Raw genomic sequence first — 19,602 nt, forward strand, 5'->3', positions numbered from 1 at the left:
CTTTGTTCCTGTCTTGGCTCCATCTTGCTGCTCGGGCTGCGGCGGCAGAGCGAACTCCTTGTTGTTGTTCTCCTGGTCGATGTCGCTCAGCGAGCTGAGGGAGGAGTTCCTGGAGAAGCAGACGGGCGTGTCCTCGATGGCGAACTTCTGCTTCTCGTCCATCGCCGTCGGGTTGCTCGCAGATTTCGTTCGAGGAAAAATGGCGGCCGTCTGCTGCTTCCTCTTCCTGCCTTCTTCTTCTTTACTTTTCTTGTCCTCGTCGTCCTTCTCGCCACCGTCGTCTTCATCAAAGTCGAGTGAGCTCAGCGAGTCGTTGCGTGAGAAGCAGCATGGCGTGCCCTCGATGGGCGTGTAGTGGTGCGGTGAGTCAAAGGCAAACCCTGGTTTTGCTTTGGCAGCTGTTGCCGTGGCGATGCTGTACGGCGCCCGCTGGGGCATCGGCTTTACGGGCGAGGTCGGCTTTTTCTTCTGCTGCTGTGCGCTGAGAGGAGGCGGGGCTGTAGGAGGAAGAGGCGGCGGAAGAGGCGGGGCTTGGAGATTCTCACTGGTCACTGCCGCTCTGATTGGTTTCCTGGGTTTAGCTTTGGGCATGGCGGCGTTGATGCACTCTGCGAGGATGTCGTCACCATTTTCGCCTTCGGGAAGTCCAGCCCTCCGTCTCTGGGCAGAGGTGGGCGGGGCTACAGGTGTGACGGCTGCTGCTGCCTCTTCATTGGGTGGGGAATCTATGGTGAGGTCACTGAGCGAGGTGGCGGTGGAGAAGTTGAGAGGCGTTCCCTCGACACAGTACACTCTGGGTACCTCCTCCGGTGGCGGCGGCGGCACATCCTTCCTCTGCTGTGATTGGGTGCGGCTCTGAGGTGGGAGGAGCTTGTAAACAGGAAGCTGGCTGGGTTTCCGTGGCGCTGCTGGTTTCTTTGGTTTGCGCGAGGACTTGGGCATCGCCATGATGATGCACGCCTCCAGGATCTTACGGTCGTCATCGTTGTCAGACTCGTCAAGGATCGGTTTCGCTGCCTCCACCTCGCTCCTCTCCTCGCTACCGCCATCCTCCTCCTCCGCCTTCTTCATCTCTGCTACGATGAAGGGCTCGTCCAGACTGAGCGCGCTCAGACTGGAGGCTCGGGAGAAGCCGTGCGGCGTGCTCTCCGTGGCGAAGTGAAGCATGACGTCGGCACTGTTCTCCTCCTCCTCCTTCTTGGCCTTTTCCTCCTCTGTTTTCTGTATTGGCGGTGGCGGCGGCGGCGTTTTGGCGCGGCTCGGCGGCATGGTCTGCCCCGGGCTGTCGGGCAGATCGCTGGGGCTGACCACGCCGCTTGGCATGCCGCTGCACGGCTCGCTGGAGCGCACGGAGCTGGCGATGGAGGAGGTGGAGAAGCTGTCGAGGGAGCTGACCGACGTGCAGCGGCTGAACATCAGCGGCGTCTCCTGAGCGTACGGCTGCTCCGGGGGACTTTTAGGCGTCCTGGCGCCTGATGATGCCATGTGGTGGTGGTGATGATGGTGGTGGGCGTGACCTTGATGGTGGTGACCTCGTCTTCCCCGTGTGGAGGGAACAGCTGAAGCTGCGGCGGCGGCGGCGGCGGTCTGGCTCTCTGCCTCTTTCAGCTGCCTCTGCTGCTGCTCGTGTGCGTCCTTCTCGCTGACAGGAAGTGTCGGGTAGTTGTTCCCGCCGCTGCCGCCGCAGATCACGCTCCCACCTCTCCTCCTTCTCCCGATGACATCGCCATCCTCCTCTTCCTCCTCTGATGACAGCGAGGAGAGCGAGCTGCCTCTGGAGAAGCAGATGGGCGTGTCTTCCACACAGTAGGTCTGCGTCGACTCCTGGTTACCTTTTGGCCCCGCCCGATTGGCTGCAGGTGGCGGGGGGCGGAGCTTGTTGGCAGAGGATGGTGGGGCAGGGGGGACGGAGGGGGCGGCGGCCTCCTCTGGCTTGAATAGCGGCTTGTTGGCAGCGTCAGCGCCATACTTAAGGCTGTAGTCGATTGGCTGCTCACCTGTCGAGTCACTGCCGTAGTTAGATGGTCCCGTGGCGACAACGTAGCGTGGCGGCAGGACAGACGCCATGCGGCCGCTGGCTGTGGCCGGGTCGCCGGTGTCATTCCTCCTCCTCAACGGAGCATCCTCCTCGTCGTCCTCATCGCTCTCGATGGCGCCGCGGTGACTGGGACTCTGTCTCCCAGAATTCAGCTGTTCGTCAGAGTACTTCAGGCTGTAGTTGATGGGCGTGTCCAGCTCGGCGCCATCGTCGTCCGCCATGTGGTTGGCACTGCGGATCTTGTGGGCCAGGTCGGCCGGGTACTTCCTGTAGACGCAGCACTTGCTGACTGCGTTCTCGTCTGACGAGTAGAACGGCTCAGACGACGGTTTGGTCTTGCCGCGGATGCCGTATCCGTCTGCGCTTGTCACGCTGTTGAGACTGTCACTGGACGCCCGCACACTGGGCGGGAACACGGGCCGAGCGTACGCCGCTTCCTCGCTCGTCCTCTTTGCTCCATCTCCGTTCTTCGGGCTCGACAACACCGGCGTGTTGGCGTACGAGCGCGTGGAGCTCCCTCCTCCTCCGGCGCCATTACAGCCCCGCCCCTTCCTGTGTGACGCCTTGGGGCTCAGGTTGTCGATGTTGTCGAAGGTCTCTGACAGCTGTTGGGCGTCCAGCTCCTCGAATAACGCCTTCTGTTTGCGGACGTGCAATGACGGGGCGCCGGCGCCCGGAGACACCACGCTCGCGTCCTTGTAGCGTGCCGGCCGATTGGCCATCAGGTTGCGCAGGGCGGCGGCGCTGCCCATGGCGATCATCTTGTGCCGGGAGTGGATGAGGTTGCGCAGCATGCCCACGGCGCCCAGCTCCCATAATGCCTCCTGATCTTTGGCATCTCTGGCTGACAGATTCCAGAGCGTCCCGCAGGCGTTGGACACGATGGTCAAACTGTGAGACTTCAGGTGCTGCAGCAGAGTCGGCAGGCAGCCGTGCTCACGCAGGATCTCCCTGCAAGGCAACACGCAGGGAGAGAGACGGTCAGAGGGTGTCAGGGGAGATTACAGGTTCTTTACAGGTTCTTTACCCCTTACAGGTTCTTTACAGGTTCTTTACCCCTTACAGGTTCTTTACAGGTTCTTTACCCCTTACAGGTTCTTTACAGGTTCTTTACCCCTTACAGGTTCTTTACAGGTTCTTTACCCCTTACAGGTTGTTAACAGCTCTTTACCCCTTACAGGTTGTTTACAGGTTCTTTACCCCTTACAGGTTGTTAACAGCTCTTTACCCCTTACAGGTTGTTTACAGGTTCTTTACCCCTTACAGGTTGTTTACAGGTTCTTTACCCCTTACAGGTTGTTTACAGGTTCTTTACCCCTTACAGGTTGTTAACAGCTCTTTACCCCTTACAGGTTGTTAACAGCTCTTTACCCCTTACAGGTTCTTTACAGGTTCTTTACCCCTTACAGGTTGTTTACAGGTTCTTTACCCCTTACAGGTTGTTTACAGGTTCTTTACCCCTTACAGGTTGTTAACAGCTCTTTACCCCTTACAGGTTGTTAACAGTTGTTTACCCGTTACAGGTTGTTTACCTGTGTGCCTCGTTGGTGGCGATAAGGCTGGAGACGTTGCGCAGGATGCCGCCGCCGCTCTCGATGATGGCGAGCGTGTTGGTGTGGCTGCGGTGTGTCAGTGTTCCCACCAGAAACGCCAGAGCGCCGTCCACGGCGCAGATATCCGCCTTGTTCTCTGTGCAGTGCGCCGACAGGTTCCAGAGCGCGCTCAGTACAGACTTCAGAGTCGATTCCTTCAGGAGTAGGAGCAGAGCAGGCAGCTGATTAGAGAACCAACAAACACAAACAAACAGCACAGCTAAACTGTTGTTGCTTACCTTCTGGACCTCAAGAGCACAGCCCATTAGTGCTCGCACGCTACCGACCTCGCGCAGCGTCTTCTTACTGTTGACATCAGCACGCCACGACAGGTTCCTCAGCACGCTTGCTATCACCTGGCAAACAAATAAATATTCAAACAGGAGACAGATGGATCCATTTAACACAGACTAGCGAGGGGGACAGGCGAGTTACAGGTGAGGGGAGTTACACGTGAGGGACAGGCGAGTTACACAGGCGAGTTACACAGGCGAGGGACAGGCGAGTTACACAGGCGAGGGGAGTTACACGTGAGGGACAGGCGAGTTACACAGGCGAGTTACACAGGCGAGGGACAGGCGAGTTACACAGGCGAGTTGCACAGGCGAGGGACAGGCGAGTTGCACAGGCGAGGGACAGGCGAGGGACAGGCGAGGGACAGGCGAGTTACACAGGCGAGGGGAGTTACACGTGAGGGACCGGTGAGGGACACAGGCGAGTTACACAGGCGAGGGGAGTTACACGTGAGGGACCGGTGAGGGACACAGGCGAGTTCCACAGGCGAGGGACAGGCGAGGCGAGTTCCACAGGCGAGTTCCAGGTGAGGCGAGTTCCACAGGCGAGTTCCAGGTGAGGCGAGTTCCACAGGCGAGTTACAGGTGAGGCGAGTTCCACAGGCGAGTTACAGGTGAGGCGAGTTACACAGGCGAGGGACGGGCGAGTTACACAGGCGAGGGACGGGCGAGTTACACAGGCGAGGGACGGGCGAGTTACACAGGCGAGGGACAGGCGAGTTACACAGGCGAGGGGAGTTACACGTGAGGGACCGGTGAGGGACACAGGCGAGTTCCACAGGCGAGGGACGGGCGAGTTACACAGGCGAGGGACGGGCGAGTTACACAGGCGAGGGACGGGCGAGTTACACAGGCGAGGGACAGGCGAGTTACACAGGCGAGGGGAGTTACACGTGAGGGACCGGTGAGGGACACAGGCGAGTTCCACAGGCGAGTTCCACAGGCGAGTTCCACAGGCGAGGGACAGGCGAGGCGAGTTCCACAGGCGAGGGACAGGCGAGGCGAGTTACACAGGCGAGGGACGGGTGAGTTACACAGGCGAGGGACAGGTGAGTTACACAGGCGAGGGACAGGTGAGTTACACAGGCGAGGGACAGGTGAGGGGAGGGACAGGTGAGGGGAGTTACAGGTGAGGGGAGTTACAGGTGAGGCGAGTTACACAGGCGAGTTACAGGTGAGGCGAGTTACACGTGAGGCGAGTTACACAGGCGAGTTACAGGTGAGGCGAGTTACACAGGCGAGTTACACGTGAGGCGAGTTACACAGGCGAGTTACAGGTGAGGCGAGTTACACAGGCGAGGGACGGGTGAGTTACACAGGCGAGGGACAGGTGAGTTACACAGGCGAGGGACAGGTGAGTTACACAGGCGAGGGACAGGTGAGTTACACAGGCGAGGGACAGGTGAGTTACACAGGCGAGGGACAGGTGAGGGGAGTTACAGGTGAGGCGAGTTACACAGGCGAGTTACAGGCGAGGGACAGGCGAGTTACACAGGCGAGGGGAGTTACACAGGCGAGTTAGACAGGCGAGTTACACAGGCGAGTTAGACAGGCGAGTTAGACAGGCGAGTTAGACAGGCGAGTTAGACAGGCGAGTTACACAGGCGAGTTACACAGGCGAGTTACACAGGCGAGGGACAGGCGAGTTACACAGGCGAGGGACAGGCGAGTTACACAGGCGAGGGACAGGCGAGTTACACAGGCGAGGGACAGGCGAGTTACACAGGCGAGGGACAGGCGAGTTACACAGGCGAGGGACAGGTGAGGGGAGTTACAGGTGAGGCGAGTTACACAGGCGAGTTACAGGCGAGGGACAGGCGAGTTACACAGGCGAGGGACAGGCGAGTTAGACAGGCGAGGGACAGGCGAGTTAGACAGGCGAGGGACAGGCGAGTTACACAGGCGAGGGACAGGCGAGTTACACAGGCGAGGGACAGGCGAGTTACACAGGCGAGGGACAGGCGAGTTACACAGGCGAGGGACAGGCGAGTTACAGGTGAGGGGAGTTAGACAGGCGAGTTAGACAGGCGAGTTAGACAGGCGAGTTAGACAGGCGAGTTAGACAGGCGAGTTAGACAGGCGAGTTAGACAGGCGAGTTAGACAGGCAAGTTAGACAGGTAAGGGACAGGCGAGTTACACAGGTGAGTTACACAGGTGAGGGACAGGCGAGTTACACAGGTGAGTTACACAGGTGAGGGACAGGCGAGTTACACAGGCGAGTTAGACAGGCAAGTTACAGGTGAGTTAGACAGGCAAGTTACACAGGTAAGGGACAGGCGAGTTACACAGGTGAGTTACACAGGTGAGGGATAGGCGAGTTACACAGGTGAGGGACAGGCGAGTTACACAGGTGAGGGACAGGCGAGTTACACAGGCGAGTTAGACAGGCAAGTTACAGGTGAGTTAGACAGGCAAGTTACACAGGTGAGGGACAGGCGAGTTACAGGCGAGTTACACAGGTGAGGGATAGGCGAGTTACACAGGTGAGGGACAGGCGAGTTACACAGGTGAGGGACAGGCGAGTTACACAGGTGAGTTTACCTGCTGCAGGTCTTCACTGTCAGACTTGAGCTGAGCCACCATCGCTCTCATACAGCCCTTCATGGAGCACAGCGTGGCCTGAAAATAACAACAGAAAGCTGTAATCTGATTGGCTCCTGAGAGAGAAATGAGCAGGGATCAGGGGTGAAAAGGTGACAAAGCTCTGGGTCTCTAAGCCCCTAACGCCCTCACTACCGCCGTAACGTTACACCGCGTGTCAGCTAACATGTTTCCTGTTTATTTAGCGGCCACGTCTGAGCGAGAAAGCGTCTGATCATTACAGGCGATCTTTGCAGAAACACGTGTGATTATCAGAGTGCATCACTCAGTGGTGAAATAAACCCAGGAACAGTCTGCAGTGAAGCGGCCTGGTTACTGCTACAGTTATCATCACAACACATCGGTGTAAGATGCTGCTGTGGTCGTGATCAGGATGACTGAATAAAATACTGATTTATTGATTAGACATGTTTTTGACATTTATTTAGGATAGACTGGTTTGTTAATTGAGCAACTTTTTCTCTTATACAAATTATACAATACCCAAAATTAGTAATTGAAAATAATAACAGCCCCATAAATCCCATTTACAGAGACTGTGGCTGTCTGAAATCACCCACTGCTCACTATATAGTGAGCTCGCCATTTTGTAGCGCTGTCCCAATTTATAGTGAGAATTATTATACCACTCAATGTATCCCAGAATGCATTTTGAAAAGTAGTGCACAACCGATGGTCACTAACCTAGCCGCCTGTACCATCATGCATTACGCTGATCAAAAAAAAATATATAAATAAACTAAAAAAACCTGACAATCAGACGGCAACAACGTAATTAACGGCACCGAAATAACGGAGAAGTGTCCAAAAGCGTTGTTTTAATAATGCGAGTGAGCTCACTATGTAGTGCTCTGCATACAGCTGCCTACGGGGGGGGGGATTTCGGACACAGCCTCTGTGGTTCCAGCAGCGTTCACTAAATCAAACTCTCATGGTCACGTCTCACTCAGGCCCCAGAGGGCCCACAGGCGACGGACTTTTCAGACATTGAACCATGAACCAGGTGTAAAGGGTAGTTTCCTCTCACCTTATTGGCCACGTCTCCAAAGGTGAGGTTGGTGAGCGCCATGCCGGCGTATCGCCGCAGCGTGACGCTGTAATGATCGCTGCTCAGACCGAACATCTCACAGTCCACCTGCAGCAGCTCTGCCACCGCCTGCAGACCTCCTGCAGGGGCAAATAACCCACAGACAGACAGCATCAGAAAACAGTTGGCGGAAACAGTCAGTCGGCGGAAACAGTCAGTCGGCGGAAACAGTCAGTCGGCGGAAACAGTCAGTCGGCGGAAACAGTCAACATCCTGCTCAAAAACATGAAACAAAGATGAAACAGTTTTAAAGGGGAGCTGAGGGACAAAGAAAAACTTGCAGGACGGGTGGCTAACACTGCCCACAGCAGCCGGACGCTCAACTCCTGCAGGTACGCTTCTCTGCTTCTGCACCCTCACACCATCTAGGGCAGGTAACACTCTGCCCTGTACATCTATCCCGGTCAGTAGATCCGGTGTCAGACTCACCGAGCTCGTTCATGGCGTGCCGGTGTTCTTCGTCAAAGGACAGCTTCATGAGGACGCAGACCGCCGGACAGATCTGATGCTCCACCGGAGATGGCACTGAGGACACATTTTATATATTAATATTTAGAACATTCAGCTGCAGCAGTGCGTCGTGGTCATGTGACGTGTGGCCTGATTGGTAAGTGTATGTGACATGACTCACTGGGGTTCTCCTCCTGGTCCACGCCCCTCTCGTGGTTCTCCTGCCAGGTCCAGCACGCCTCACAGTAATGACGCACCTGCTCCAACAGGTGGAGCACCCTGATCTCGCGCCGGCCTCTTTTATCGTCGGGCTGGCTGTGAACTATGTTGTGCAGCGCCGCCGACGCCCGCGCACGAGCCTCTTTGCTGCCGCGAGAGTTACCTAGGCATCGGGAGACCAACAGGTGAGTCAGGCAAGTTACCTCAAGAAGACAACCCACTTCAAATATTTGACCTCCACAGGAACTGACCTAGCAACAGGGAGTCCTTGTCGTTGCCGTGCAGCAGCTGAATGAGCAGCGGCAGACAGCCTGACTGACGCATGGCGATGCACGAGTCCTGTGAGCTTGACATGGCGAGCAGCGTCCGCGACATGTCGTCTTTATCGTGCGTCCCCAGCATGGACAGAAGACTGTACACCATCTCCACCTGTAATGGGTCGACGCAGAGGCTCACAGTGATTGGGTCCTGAGGGCAGCATGAGCAGGGCTGTTACTGGCAGAAGTACTAACCTTGGTTCCCAGGTGGCTGGTGATTCGTCGAGGCACAGAGTAGCCCGCCTCACTGGCCGGCTCATGGTCCAATCGGCTGCTGGAGCTCTGAAGGAGGAAAAGAACAAAAGATTAACTAAATGCCAAAAGAAAAGAAAGGGAAGTCGAGTGATGGAAAGGACACTCACCTGAGCTCCGGCCAATCCGCTGCTGTCACTCACCCCCTGACCTTCATCTACCTGGGGGGTGGGGGGGAGAGAGAGAGAGAGAGAGAGCGCGCTTGTGGTTTCACAAAAGGTAAGACAGGAACTTGAAAGTTCATGCTGTTCATGTTATCTGCTGCTGCTGCCTGAGAACCAAGCAGGAACCTCCGGGTCGGACAAGTGAAACCTTAAACCCGCATCCTCTCTGACAGCCAGCAGGGGGCGACTTAAACCCACTTCTTCTCTAGCAGCCAGCAGGGGGCGACTTAAACCCACTTCTTCTCTAGCAGCCAGCAGGGGGCGACTTAAACCCACTTCTTCTCTAGCAGCCAGCAGGGGGCGACTTAAACCCGCATCCTCTCTGACAGCCAGCAGGGGGCGACTTACACCCACTTCTTCTCTAGCAGCCAGCAGGGGGCGACTTAAACCCACTTCTTCTCTAGCAGCCAGCAGGGGGCGACTTACACCCACTTCTTCTCTAGCAGCCAGCAGGGGGCGACTTAAACCCGCATCCTCTCTGACAGCCAGCAGGGGGCGACTTACACCCGCATCCTCTCTGACAGCCAGCAGGGGGCGACTTAAACCCACTTCTTCTCTAGCAGCCAGCAGGGGGCGACTTAAACCCACTTCTTCTCTAGCAGCCAGCAGGGGGCGACTTAAACCCACTTCTTCTCTAGCAGCCAGCAGGGGGCGACTTAAACCCACTTCTTCTCTAGCAGCCAGCAGGGGGCGACTTAAACCCACTTCTTCTCTAGCAGCCAGCAGGGGGCGACTTAAACCCACTTCTTCTCTAGCAGCCAGCAGGGGGCGACTTAAACCCACTTCTTCTCTAGCAGCCAGCAGGGGGCGACTTAAACCCACTTCTTCTCTAGCAGCCAGCAGGGGGCGACTTAAACCCACTTCTTCTCTAGCAGCCAGCAGGGGGCGACTTAAACCCACTTCTTCTCTAGCAGCCAGCAGGGGGCGACTTAAACCCACTTCTTCTCTAGCAGCCAGCAGGGGGCGACTTAAACCCGCATCCTCTCTGACAGCCAGCAGGGGGCGACTTAAACCCGCATCCTCTCTGACAGCCAGCAGGGGGCGACTTAAACCCGCATCCTCTCTGACAGCCACCTGTCAGTCAGGATAGAGGCGGCTCGTGTGTGCTGCTCTGTAAACATTTAACCAGCGCCGCTGAAAAAGCTCATCAGGAGTCGGCTGCTCATTTTTCAGTGAGTATGTTTAGTTTTAAGCCTGTTTTTCGCTAGCTAAAATTAGCATCACAGTTAAGGTGAATTGCAGATGCACCTTGCTAACCAAGCTAGCTAGCTCCACTCTCTGGTTGGAAAATAATCAAGATGGCGGTGTCCAAAATGCCAAACTGGAGGCTTCCAAACGGCAGTCCACAAACCAACAGTGACGTCAGGGCGGCTCCGCCCACTTCTTTACACAGACTGTGGTGAAACCAGCAGTTCCACACATCAAACTGGTTTCCTGTTGCAGCTTGTGGATCAACAGAATCAGACCTGATCAACAAAAGCTGCCGACACTCAGCTGTGACACTCGCCACGCCCTCTTCTTCGGTGGTGGTTTAACAGCAGCTGCTGGAGAATCAGCTCCATCATCCAATGAGCTGGAGCTCCCAGAAAGAGCAGGTTTATTATGACGAGTGTCCGTTAAAGTCTAGATGTGTTGTAGTAAAGAACAGGTGAAGTTACCTGCAGGCGAACTCCCAGCCTCAGGATGTCCTTCTCTATTTGCTGAATACGAGACACACGAGCCTGAAGAGACACACAGACATTATTCAAACATGGGAGAAAATGAAATATTCTGCCTGTCTGAGAATTTTCAGGGTGTGTTTGAAGTCGTTTGAGAGCCAGTAGAGGGCTCACTGAAGGGAAAGTGTGTTCAGACAGGTGAAAATTAGCCTGCTGGCTAACACTGGCACATTTACAGAAATGTTGATTAATGTGCACTGTCCTTAAATAAATAAATGAAATGAAATGAAAATGAAAGAGCCTCCAGCTGAGTTCATACCTGAGCTCTCCTCTCCATCTCCTGACAGGAGCCCAACTGTTCCTCCATGGCTGAACGGATCTGACGAGCTTCAAACTCCAGCTGACGACGACTCATATCCGTCTGCAGAGTGAACTACAAACAGAAAACTACAACATTAACTCCAGCTGACTCGTCTGCAGAGTGAACTACAAACAGAAAATTACAACATTAACTCCAGCTGACTCGTCTGCAGAGTGAACTACAAACAGAAAACTACAACATTAACTCCAGCTGACTCGTCTGCAGAGTGAACTACAAACAGAAAACTACAACATTAACTCCAGCTGACTCGTCTGCAGAGAGAACTACAAACAGAAAACTACAACATTAACTCCAGCTGACTCGTCTGCAGAGTGAACTACAAACAGAAAACTACAACATTAACTCCAGCTGACTCGTCTGCAGAGTGAACTACAAACAGAAAACTACAACATTAACTCCAGCTGACTCGTCTGCAGAGTGAACTACAAACAGAAAACTACAACATTAACTCCAGCTGACTCGTCTGCAGAGTGAACTACAAACAGAAAACTACAACATTAACTCCAGCTGACTCGTCTGCAGAGAGAACTACAACCTGTATGATGGTTACACAGTCTGACTGTTAAATGAATCTGTAACTTTGGCTTAAAGTACTTTACGTTTTCAGTGAGCGGCAGACTGTCGATCCTCTTGGTGAGATTCTGCAGCTGAGCGTAGTACCAGTCCTTCTCCTTCTCCTCCTTCTCCAGCTCAGCCAATAGGAGAGATCTTTCAGGGGGCAGCAACCAATCACAGAGCAGGACAGGGAGATAGAGGGAACATTAATAATTTTACAAAAACCACAAATATGGTCACAAAAATGAATGAACGCTGAATCAGCAGTATACAAGCAGTAGTAGTATTTTTGGTATTGTTATTAGATGTTGCAGTATTAACAGTACAGTCCTAGTAGTATTTTCAGCAGTACTATTAGTGGTTACAGTATTATAGTAGTTGTACTCTTTATACAATCGTCTTTTCAGTTTTGTAATCAGTAGCAGCAGTGGTACAGTAGTGGTAGTACTCTCAGTAGTACTGTCAGTCCTCTCCACAGTACCTCTCCTTCTGCAGCTCCTCCAGGCACCGGTCGTGGCTGTCTCTGCCCGCAGATGGCAACCCTCTCCTGGGGAAGGCAGCGGTTGTCGGGGGGCCTTGAGCTCCGGAGCTTCCAGCCGCTCCTCCAGGAGCTCCGCAAGCTGAAGAGGCCGAGCTGGAGGAGGACGAGGGGGGCAGGGGAGACCTCAACCTGGGCTTAAAACCTGCAGAGTCCAGGCTCATCTCTGGAGGAGGCACACAGATAGATTGAACCGTGGAGACGAGGTGCAGCGTGTCAAAGCTTTAACATTTATATGTGCGACCGCTGGGCTTTCAGAGGTTTCACACATCCAGAGACCTGCCTGGATTGGAAGCGTTATATTCATGTGCTGATTGTCTGTATGCGTTTGTTTTCTTCACCTTTCAGTCTTTCGATGAGCTCCAGCTGACAGCCTGACGCCTCTCCAGACTCTTCTTCTATGGTGCCCTGCAGCTGCTTCAGCACTTCCTGTTGTCCATGAGAAAATAAAGGTGGTACAGAGTTAGTGTTTGCTGATGTGGGTAGCACAGTTTCATAGGTTTAATAACATCAATACATTATTGATCTCTCTAATAATCATAAAACGGCTGAAGTTGAAATCACGAGTACCAAAAACATGGAAACTGATTTAAGACCAGTTCAGTTCAATGTACTTTATTAGCATGAATGTTTAAGTGTGTTGCCCAAGCAGTCTGCAGCGAAATAAAGTTTACATTTGAATACAACATGAAGAGAATTAATGCAAAGATGGCTGTTCACAGTTTAGCAGCTATAAGTTCCAAGAACAGAAATAACTCTCTGCCTCTCTGTCTGTCTCTCGCCTTTAGTCTATCGCTGCTTCGTCCTTCACTCACCACGATGAAGCGACAGCGTTCAAACAGCGACATGATGGGAACTAACAACACTCAGACTGTCCGTGTGTGTTTTCTGCTCATCGACAGAAAACAGGAAACAGGAAACAGGAAATGGGAAGTGAGTGTGTGTTTGGAGAGGAAGGACGGGACAATAAAGAACAAAAAAACTACAGGTGAAGAAACAACAAAAAACAGGGAGACATAAAAATAAAAAAGCAGAAAGATTCCACCAGATAAAGAAGTAAAATAAGCCCCTTTTCCACCGCACAGTACCAGCTCGACTCGGCTTCGTTTGGTTATCCAACAACAGCAGGGGAAAACACAGCTGGAAGGTTTTCATACTGCTTATCTGAGGGTACTCTCCCTGGGTACTATCTGCAATGGAAAACGGAGCACGCCAAACCGAGGCGAGCCAAGGCGAGCAGATACTGGTAATGGAAAAGCGGCATATACAATACATACGACACCGATGATCACATTCTGATAAATAAATTTGCTGCTGTTCCCCTGGACTTTCAACACGCCGGATGATTTCCCCAGTCTGCCATTCAGTCTGTCTGAGTAACTTGTAGTGGCACTGTGTGCAGTATTTTTATACATTTCAGGGCCAATGTTATACCCACCTTCATGTTCGAGGCCTCGGTCTCCAGTTTGGTCAGGTGGTTGGAGTTGTCTTGCAGCTCCTGTCGCAGATTGGAGTTCTCCATCTTCAAAACCTCCACCTGCCTCAGCAGCTGGTCGTACGACGCTGCCGCCATGTTGGAGGACCCACGTCTGACCTGCACAGAACCACCAAGAATCGTGACACTGTAGTACTGTGGTACTCTTGGTCCAGGTAGTGAGACGCTAGCTAGTTAGCAGCTACAACTCAATTAAAATAGCTACAGTGGTCCGCCATGGGCTACTGCGGCGTAACCGGCCTTAATGAGCTACTGCGGCATTGTTCATGACGTCATGGGGCCGTAACGCCACCAGCTTAACGGACTAAAGGGATGTGAACAGTGAAGTTACTAAAACAACGTCCGCGCTGCAGTAACACCTTCACATCCTAAAACCTCCAGAGTGTGGCAGCGTTTCACTCTTCACTCAGCCAGAAAGGTCGTGAACTGCAGCAAAGCTCTCCTGGAAACACCGGAGCGTCTGAAGAGAAGGCGCGTAACGCTCCGTGAACGATCAAGACTCGTCTCGGTCAGCTAGTTAGCGAGCTAGCTGTAACGTTTTCTATACAGTTGGTCAATTTGATTGATTGTTACAGTAATGGCGCTGAGAGTAGCAAATAATTATGATACACAACGGCCGCGTTCACATTCCAGATGTGCCCTACTTTACAGTCAAACGCTGCATCGCTCATGGCGACGTTTGCAGCTGGAGAGCGTGTTGCTGCCGAGTGCGCAAGATCAGACAGCACCCGACAATTTCAAACTTTCTAAAGAAGAGAAAACTGTCTGTGCGGGAGGCGGCGGCTAATCCGCCACAAACTCCCGAGTTTTGTGAGTTGTTGAGTTAGAAGAAACTATATAGATGTTGTTAAACACTGTCTACTACAAAATTGTTATTATTGACCCCTCTTGTAAATTTGTCAAATGTAATGCCTGACGTTATTCCTGTCTTTGGATACAGGGTCAGTTTGTCCCGGCGTGAAAGCTGCTGAGATCAGTTGAACTTTCTGTTGCTGCGGCAGAAACGTTCATTAAAAGCATTTATTTTATTGTCTTGACCGTTAATTAGCACATGTCTAAAACAACCTCAGGTTTAATTTAAAAGCTGAATTTAAAAAACCACGTATGCCGATTGTGAACAGTTTCTCATTTGCAACGGTGACCTGGCCAAGAAAGTGTAGACGTGCAGAACAACATATAGTTACACTATGAATGAATTAAAAAAATACTTAACACACTAATGAGTCTGTAAGGAGAATATTTGAAAGTGCAGGTGCTGACCATTCAAGGAGGCAGGTCAGACTGTATGCGTAAATGGTATGGCAACAATAAAAATCTATCTAAAATATTCAAAATCTCTCTCTCTCTAAATAAAAAGTACAGAGATCTATAAACATTTTGTGCAAGTTGAGTTCTAACTGTCGACGTAGATCAGGTGGTGTGTAAAACAGTGTGGCAGTAGCGGTGGGAAGAATGATATTTGAGCATACTTGTGCAGATGGAATGGATCAAAAGAGCATAAAACAGGTGAAACTGTGCCACTAAGAAAGGGACATGACAGAGGACTTTTAGTAATGGTGTGCAAAAGTGAGTGTTGGAGGAGACCCAGCATGTACAGAGATCGGATAAGAGTTCAGACAGACGTGCTTTAAAGGCAGTGAGGGGGGTGAGCGTCTTTAGCATGAGGGTTTTGTAACTCATTCCAGTCTTTGGCAGCGGAGAACTGGAAGGAGTGGCGCCCGAAGGTGGTGTGGGCTTTTGGGGTGACCCTAAATGAGAGGCATTGTGTCATTTTGTGATTCATAATCCAAATAGTAGATTAATTGTGTCAATAATCGATTAATCGACTATGAAAGCAGTCGTTAGTTGCGGCCCGGCAGGCTGACGGGCGCTCCGGCAGGTCAGTGGGCGTCCGGCAGGCTGACGGGCAGAGAAACACTTGTTATGCATCACGGCGGATATTTTAAAGCCACAGCGAACACATCAAGACCACGTTGGTTTTGTTCTGATAAAGCCTCCAACCTGCGCCTGAAAACAAAAATCCCAAAAACGAGTGTTGTGTCTTTTCGGTGAATGGTTGGATAAATACTGTGACAATACTACGACTCTACCGGGATACTTTCTAATACACACAGCGTGACATACCGATACCAGCATGTCCCTGATACACAGTACTGCAGTACTACTGCAGTAGTACTGCAGTACCACCACACAGTACTTCGGTTGAGCCACAGTGAAGCGGCCTGACAGATTCTGTATTATTAACCCATCACAGCGATCAGATGTGAGCAGCTTCCTGTCTGGGAGCAGGACAGCCTCTCCTCCTCTTTCATTTTTTATTTCCTCCCTCTGCATCCATCCTCCATCACCGGTCGGCCATTTTCTCTCCCTCCTCTCTCCTCCCTCCATCACCCCCCCTCCTTCTTCTCTCTCCTCTTCTCTCCCTCCATCACAGGAAACTAAATAAATTCAAACCACCACAGAAGAAGGAAAACACACCAGAGAACAGACAATGAAAGAAGAAAAATACGACCCCCCCCCCCCCCCCAACGTAGCTTCCATCCCCCTTAATCCGTCTGACACACAACAATAAAAACAAAAGAAGAAGAGCGCGGGTGAATGAGCGCACAGAAGAAGAGCGCGGGTGAATAAAGGCTGATTGTGGATAAAGAAAGAGAAAATGGCAGCTCACCCCATCGCTGTAGCCTCCATCACCCTCCCTATGTCTCTCTCTCTCCGTCTGACAGAGAGCAGTCAGCTGGGCCCAGCAGCAGCCAATCGGGAGGCAGAGCCAGAGCCTCCTCCCCCTCCCTCTCCCAGCATGCTTTGCAGCGGCCGCTGCAGGCAGGCTGTCCGGGTTACAGAGACACAGAGCGGCACTGTGCAGCCTGATCAATACTCTTCTTCATGTGTTCAGCAGCTCACAGTAAAGCAGAAAGCTAATCGTTGTTTTCATTATTATCAGTCCAAACGATATCTGCTCTCTTTCTGGTATCCGTGAGCTGAGACCGGCAGGTGGCGTGGAAGCACCGCAGGCTGCCGATCGGTCCGAGAGAGATAACCCAGCTGAGCTGCTAACGTAAGCTCAGGTAGTTTTAGTTCATGTGAGCGCCATCAGAGAAACTGCACCGCAGACCTCCTTCAACTTTGGGTCCGAGCCAAACGTAGACCTGAGAACAGGCCTGCAGGATGGAGGATCAGCAGAGTTCACTGCAGCGATGACCAGCTTGATATTTTTGATATTAAATGTACTTAAAGAGGCGGTATTCTGCTTTCCCCTCTCCTTTGAGTTATAAACCTTTTTTGTGCTGTAACAGGTTTGCAAAGTGAAAAAGCCCAAAGTGAGTTCCCACAGAAAACTCTGCTCTCAAAACAGCTCGTTTGTAGTCCAGCCGCTTCCCTTTCATCCCTGTGACGTCACAGGGATGAAAGCTAAACGCGCCTCATATAACGAAACAGCGAGCTGCAGCACACAGCTCTCCTCTCCCTTCCAAACACTAGCTACCCTCCAGGCAGTCAGTGGACAGAAAGTTGTTCCTGTGATGTAGAGACAGAGCTCAGTTAAAACTTTATGGATACAGATTAATAACTCGCCGCTCTGAAACTCTCGCTCCAGTCCGGACGGCTGAACCCGAGCCGTTTACCGGCCTCTCGCTGACCCATGTGAGCATGTGCAACTCTCAACAAAGATCATTTAGAGACAAGATGTATCACTCCATAGCTAAAACGAAGCCTTCAACACAGGCTGAAAAGAGGAGCTGCAGCAATGTGCAGGATGACAAAAATATAACCATGGAAACCTGCTCTGGTACAAACTCTAAATAAGGTGAGGAACCTGATGAGCAGAAAACCACCTCTTTAAGACTGTTTGTAAGACGCTTATTCATCAGGAATGGAAAGCAGAGACGTCGGGTAAATGTTTGGGGAAGCCAAGTGAGAGGGGACGTCCTTTATTGAGCTCAATTATCTAATGTACTGTGCAGGGAAAGATTTACACTAAACCGAGTCATATTTTAAAGATGCACACCGTTATCAAAACACACGCGCTCAAAGTTGCATTTACCGACACGTGCGCGCTCTCTCTCTCAGCTCGATGCTTACAGTAAACAGTACACACAGGTTACGGTTAAGAATAAAAGAAGCATTCACAAGCTCCATCAGGATTCAAGTTTTACATTTGCATAGTAGCAGCGGTGCAGGTATCAAACAGGCCTACACACTTCTTATTTAATGCTTGGCCAAATGTTCATAACACCGACCAACACAGTATTATTCAGGCAGGTGCCGTCCGGAGCTCATTATCTATGCGTACACAACCACAGTAAAAACAATCAGGTTACTTCACAGCTAAATCCAGGCAAGCAAAGCAAAACCAACAATATAACCACATCAGAAATCACACACCGATTTCTGATGGTCACATATATTCAGTTCAGTGAGGAGGAGGAGACCTTTCACTCCCCCCATCTGAAAAGGAAGCCGTTCTCCTGTCTGTCACGGTGAAGTGGTCGATAACCAAGTTGTAGAATTTCCCACTGCAACAGAGTCAGCTGAAGTCTGGCGCTACCAGCTGGCCTCTCTGTAGGGATCTAGTTTTCCTCATCGAACCCCTTTTTCCCCTCCAGGCGCAGCTCCAGCGTTTAATACATTTAATCTTCCGTTGCTCCTGTAGTCGCAGTTTAGTAAAACTATTATTTTTATTAAATAGCCACCGCGAGTTGTAACGTAAGTTAATAGTGCACCTTTTTTTTTACCAAGTGAAGTCTGTGTGAAACTAACAGCAGCCCAGCGTTCCTGTTGGTTGTGTGTCGCATTGAAACTGGTCCCCGCTGTACCGGGGCTATTTGTCGACACGTAGTCGATTACGTAAATACGTCGACTCAAATTACGTGCGCGGAAGCGTCGCTGCATCAGGTGTTAGCGGGAGCTGCAGCTGCCAGACCGCCCCTTAGCCCCTTCGAGTATTTCAGGCTTGACAGCGTGCTGCTTCTCCGAGGGCTTCACTGCAGCACAGCTGCTGTCCACCAACACGTGGAGCCAAAGGATCCCGCATCGCTGACGGCAGCGCCGCACATCCTGTTTCCTTTGTCCACACGAGCGCGGCGCCTCATCGACACGAGGACGCGTAGCGTTTCTTCATCGACTTCATGTTGACGGTCATTTCTGCGCCGCTGCTGTCATGGTAACGTTACACCGCGTGTCAGCTAACATGTTTCCTGTTTATTTAGCGGCCACGTCAAATACCAGCAGCTGTAGTTTCTGTAGCACTGGTACTAAAAACCAACAATAGTACTACTACCATCTGCAGTAAACCTAATCTCAACTGAAGTGGGAACGTTAATGTATAGCCGCATGTCGTCTTTCCGCCGCTGGTTGTCGAGGTGGTGTCCAGCAAACGATGTGGGCTTTGTAGATCATTGGCAGACTTTCTGGGGAAGACCTGGTCTGATCCGGAGAGACGGCATCCATCCCACTTGGGAAGGAGCAGCTCTCATTTCTAGAAATCTGGCCAAGTTTATTAGTGGACCAAATCCATGACAACCCAGAGTTGAGACCAGGAGGCAGAGTCGCAGTTTAACACACTTCTTATCCGAAAACCCTATAGTGACGGTGTCTGCCCCCCGACCATCAAAATTATTTAAATCAAAGGTAAACAGAAGAGGAGCTGTGCATAAAAACCATATAAAAATCATCAACCTCATAAAAATTAAAACCACAAGAGCAATAATGCAAACTAATAGGAGAGTTAAATGTGGACTCTTAAACATCAGATCTCTCTCTTCTAAAGGTGTACTAGTAAATGAACTAATATCAGATTATGATATTGATTTATTTTGTCTTACTGAAACCTGGCTGGGTGATGGAGAATATGTTAGCCTAAATGAATCCACCCCTCCCAATCATATTAATACTCACATTCCTCGAGGCACAGGCCGAGGAGGTGGAGTTGCAGCTATCTTCGACTCTAACCTACTAATCAG

At 51.7% G+C, this 19,602-nt stretch overlaps 1 protein-coding gene across 1 annotated transcript; it reads right to left on the reverse strand.

Annotated features, from left to right (window-relative positions):
* apc (APC regulator of WNT signaling pathway) lies at positions 1–16,365 on the reverse strand (the record flags this gene model as incomplete). Its single annotated transcript, XM_038723473.1, is given in 17 exon segments — positions 1–2,989; positions 3,571–3,785; positions 3,870–3,986; positions 6,466–6,543; positions 7,553–7,692; positions 8,042–8,137; positions 8,244–8,444; positions 8,533–8,710; positions 8,794–8,880; positions 8,961–9,011; positions 10,673–10,735; positions 10,992–11,105; positions 11,654–11,762; positions 12,091–12,313; positions 12,489–12,576; positions 13,586–13,741; positions 16,314–16,365. Coding segments are annotated over 16 exon segments (4,884 nt in total), but the record flags the coding sequence as incomplete, so codon positions are not given.
* Between the last annotated feature and the right edge of the window lie 3,237 nt (positions 16,366–19,602).

This window comes from Micropterus salmoides, unplaced genomic scaffold (assembly GCF_014851395.1).
Source record: "Micropterus salmoides isolate LMB-PRFRI ecotype aquatic unplaced genomic scaffold, ASM1485139v1 Ms_hic_scaffold_16, whole genome shotgun sequence".
NCBI classification, from domain to species: domain Eukaryota; kingdom Metazoa; phylum Chordata; class Actinopteri; order Centrarchiformes; family Centrarchidae; genus Micropterus; species Micropterus salmoides.